The sequence below is a fragment of the Alligator sinensis genome, unplaced genomic scaffold, assembly GCF_000455745.1.
Source record: "Alligator sinensis unplaced genomic scaffold, ASM45574v1 scaffold419_1, whole genome shotgun sequence".
In the NCBI taxonomy this organism is placed as follows: Eukaryota; Metazoa; Chordata; order Crocodylia; family Alligatoridae; genus Alligator; species Alligator sinensis.
In genome coordinates, this window is record NW_005842360.1 from 1,259,771 (window position 1) to 1,264,243 (window position 4,473).

Sequence of the window (4,473 nt, forward strand, 5' to 3'; positions counted from 1 at the left end):
GACCCGGCCGCGGGGGTGAGCGCGGCCACGTGGTGATTATGATGATCGTGATCTCTGGCGATGCTAAAAGTTTGCTCCCTTGCGGGTGTCCCCCTGCCCTCCCCTGCAGCTGCAAGACGAACGACAAGTTTGCTGCCACACCTGTGAACGAGTCTGCTGCGCAGCCCAACCCTGTAGCCGAGAGGCCTTCAAAAAGTCCTTCCAACTCAATAGGATTGCTAGTTGAACGACAAGTTTGCTGCCACACCTGTGAACGAGTCTGCTGCGCAGCCCAACCCTGTAGCCGAGAGGCCTTCAAAAAGTCCTTCCAACTCAATAGGATTGCTAGTTACAGTATAAATGCGTTATTGTAGCTATAGGCAGACAAGGTTCTTGGGTGAATCTGATCTCTTTTATTAGACCAACTTAAATAATTGGAAAACAATTATTAAGCAAGCTTTCGGGTTCAAAAAGGCTTCATCAGGCTAAGGAAGTTTCGGCAGGCGGTGTGCGCTCTATATGACTCGTCTATCATTGATCGAGTACAAAATTCTGGGTTATTTTTGGTGAAAATAGGGTATCGGGCCTGGGTTCAGGAGCAAATCCCCCATTTATGATATTGTTTCCTGGGGGAAAATCGGTTCCGAGTTACGTTTCGACTTAAGACACGGTTTTCAGGAACCAATTGTGTAGTAAGTCTGAGGACTGCCTGTAGCTTGAGAAGGGTCGCCAAAATGATTTACAGCAGGATAACTTAAAAGTGGGTGCAGCGGTATTGGTACCAGTTTATTCTCCCCCTAGAACAGTGACCCACCAAGATAAGGTACCTTTAAAGTCAATCAGTTACATCTGCCCTTGAGGAAAGGCAGCCCAGTCTGCCATAAAGCAATGACATGAATGACGCGTGCCCCCAGAGGCTGCGGTGTTGGCGGCCGGGCAGGCCGAGTGGGGAGCTCCCACAGGTGGCCATGGCGGTGTCGGAGGCTAGGCAAGCGCTGGCTGGCAGTCGGCAACCACCTGCGGACGCTGCTGGTGGTGCTGGCAGCGAGGGGGGCCGTGGCGAGGAGCGAGTGGCAGTGCTTTTCACAGGGGGTGCACCGCCGATCTGAGGAGGTGCACGTGCACCCGTGTGCACCCCCTACATATCGCCAATGAGCAATGATGTGGGGTAGACTCTTTTGAAAAAAAAAAATTATTTATGGGTGCGCCAATAGAGATTTGGGGAGCCAATACCAATAGCCAATTTTTAAGGAGGCTTATCAGCGGATACCAATCCAATTTCCGATACAGCTGCATGCAGCTGGTAAGTCTGTTGTGGTGGATGAGGAGGGGCAGGGGGCAGATCAAGGTCCCCCATGGTGAGGGAGGGAGTGGGGCTGGGGCAGGTGCTGCCCAGCTAGGGTAGGGCAGGTGTGGGATGGGGGGCATGGGGGCTCTTGTTGTTGTGTGCACCCTGGGAGGGCATGGGGTGTGCGTGTGCCCCACAGATCTGCATGGGGCAGGGCAGGCTGCAGCTGTGGGCTGGGACTGCGCCAGGCTCTTCCCAGTGGGGGCTGCAGTAGGTGGCTGCCACAGTGCTGGGAGGGGCTATGGTGAAAATTGGGGTGGCTGCAGCCCCCCCACATAAGCCCCCTCCCAGCGCTGTCACCCCCACCTCCCCAAGCACAGCCTGGCCCAGCCCCAGGGGGAAGAGCCCAGCACAGAGCCAGTCCACAGCTGCAGCCCACCCTGCCTGCACCCTGCACAGACTTGGGGGCACACTGCCTATGCCCTTCTGGGCACACGCCCACCCCCCCATTGGTGGGGCACAGCTGTGGGAGCCGCCCCACCTCTGTCCTGCACCCCACCCTGCCCCGGCTGGGCAACGTGTGCCGCAGCCCCACTCCCTCCCTCGTTGTGGGGGGCCTTGATCTGGCCCCCCCAGCCCCTTCCCTCCCCTCTCCCCTTCCACCACAACAGAATTACCAGCTGCACACAGCTCTCCATGTTGCTGGGCTGTGCTCCTCGCTGCCTGCATCTGTGCGCATGCACAGGCATTTATCTGCCCAATTATCAGCCACATCAGGCTGATTTCCAATACAGTTCATTTTCTTTTTATTGGTGCCGATCCAATATTGGACTGACGTATCGGTGCACCTCTAATATTTAATTTTTCTGGAGTTGCTTCATCTTATTTTCCCCAAAACTGGGGAGTGACCAAGATTTTGAAGACTGAAAGTGCGTAAGCTGGACTCTCAAATGGCAGCTGGATATAGATGCTCATAGATTCAGAAATTGTAAGGGGCCAGAAGGGACCTTGGAAGATCATCGGGTCCAGTCCCCTGCACCAGAAAGGAAAGACAACTGGGGTCTGGTGACTGGGGTCAGTCTCCTCTTGAAGATCTCCAGAGTAGGTGATTGCGCTACCTGTGGAGGGAGCTTATTCCAGTCTGGACATCCTGACTGTAAAGACGTTTTTCCCTAATGTTGAGTCTGAAATGGCCTTCCAGGAGTTTGTGGCCGTTACTCCTGATTTTCCCCAAGGGTGCCCTGGTGAACAGTTGTTCACGGAGCCTTTGATGTACTCCCCTAATGTAGTGGTAAGCTACCAGGTCCCCTCTGAGCCTTCTCTTTTTCAGGCTTGAGTCCCAGGTCCCTCAGCCTTTCCTCATATGTCTTGCCTTGGAAGTCTCTGATCATATGGATGGCCCTTCTCTGGACTCTCTCAAGCTTTTCTATATCCTTGTTAAAGTGGAGCACCCAGTACTGGACGCAGTACTCCAGCTGCGGTCTCACCAATGCCAAGCAGAGCGATAGAATCACCTCCTTGACTTGGTGTCATCTATGAACTTGGCCCCACATCCAAATCATTGATGAAGATGTTGAAAAGCACTGGACCAAGCACGGACCCCTGGGGAATGTCGCTGGCCACTTCTTGCCAGGACAACACAGGACAGTTCATTAGGACTCTCTGAGGCTTACCCCGCAGCCAGTTCCCTACCCACCTGACCATCTTGGAGTTAAGCCCACAATCCTCCCATTTTCTCATGAAGACATCATGGGATACCAGACCAAAGGCTTTTTGGAAGTCAAGGTATACAATGTCATATGGAAAAGCTTCCCTCAAAAAACTAAATCTTTTGCATTGTGACAGCTTAGTATTGTCTGGGATGAGACACTAGGCCTATTGACACAGTCAGATGGGGGAAAATCAATAAGTTGTAGTTCTCTATAATAAAACCCTAAACCATGGTCCAGTAGAAAAAACAAATCAATAATGCAAACGACACACTTTGGAAGATATTAGGAAACCCTCACTACAGTCAGTCCATTATCTTCCTGCCCACAGCACCATTAAAAAGAAAAAAAAAGTGATCTTTATTAACTACAGAGGAAGCTCATAGAGTAAGAAGAACCACCAATAAATGTGTGGCATTGGTTGCTTTTCCTTTTAAAATATCACTTCATCTCAGGTCAGTTGCAGGTATCTAAAGAAGAGAGAGCAGCAATGGGGTCTGCTGTATGAAAGAACCACTTTTGATCACCTTACTAATAATTGCTAGGCCATCTGTGGTGAACTTAAAAGAGATGCTGACAGAATGCAAATAATATTTTAAGACCAGCTAGCTAAAATTACATTATTTTTAAATGAAATATCCTGATTGTGCATTGCTTCTGATTTTGCAAGTATCCTGATCGACCTCTGACAGATTATTAAAACTGAAATCACATGCAGCACTTAGGGCTTAGCTTTTACCATTTAAGCCCTGGCATTGTTTTCAGCATTTCGCTGAGTTTCAATTGCGCATTTTTTCAAATCGTTTTCCTGTTCCCACATACAGGGCACAGCACTGCCATGCTTTTCTTGCAGACAGCGCAGGAGCTTGTTTGCATCCAGTACTTTCACTGACATCTTTTGTTAAAAGAGACTAAACCACGTTAATCTGAAATCAAGAAGGCAGAGTTGATTTGCACTTTATAGGCTAACCAGATATATATCTAACCAAATACAGACTAATCAACTAGGAAAAGCTTGGGCTAGATAGATAGCTAGGTACACGCACACCTATGAATTGAGCTTCAGCTCTGGAAATTTGTGCTAAACACATACGCTGTCATCTGATGAATATATGTATATGTATGCATACACATGTACGTGTGTTTTTATGTCTCTCTCTCTCTTTGGCCAGTCTGTAAGGTACAAATGCCTTCTACATTTTTAAAAAAGAGCCAAAGACAGTGCTGCAAACACACGGGCTGTAAAACTGGGTTTTCTTTCCCTTGGAAACCCCTAATCATCCTGAGCCTGGTCTAGCTGGACCAGACCTTTAACACAGCGGGTCTCAACCTTGTTTGTACCAGGACCCACATGTAAACATCCACAGCCAGTCCAGACCCAGTACATAATTTAGGTAGAAAACACCTGGGGCATGGGGGGGTGTTTGGGACACAAAGGTGTGTGGGGGGCACAGGGAGGGGCAAGGGTGTGCGGGGGGGGGTATTAGGGAGCGTGGG

At 49.9% G+C, this 4,473-nt stretch overlaps 1 protein-coding gene across 1 annotated transcript in view; it reads right to left on the minus strand.

Annotated features, from left to right (window-relative positions):
* MYBBP1A (MYB binding protein 1a) overlaps positions 1–2,971 on the minus strand; it is a 77,146-nt gene extending 74,175 nt beyond the window's left edge. The window contains exon 1 of the mRNA XM_006029171.3: positions 2,964–2,971. Coding sequence (XP_006029233.1) covers positions 2,964–2,971 — 8 coding nt within the window. The remainder of the gene's footprint in view (positions 1–2,963) is intronic.
* Between the last annotated feature and the right edge of the window lie 1,502 nt (positions 2,972–4,473).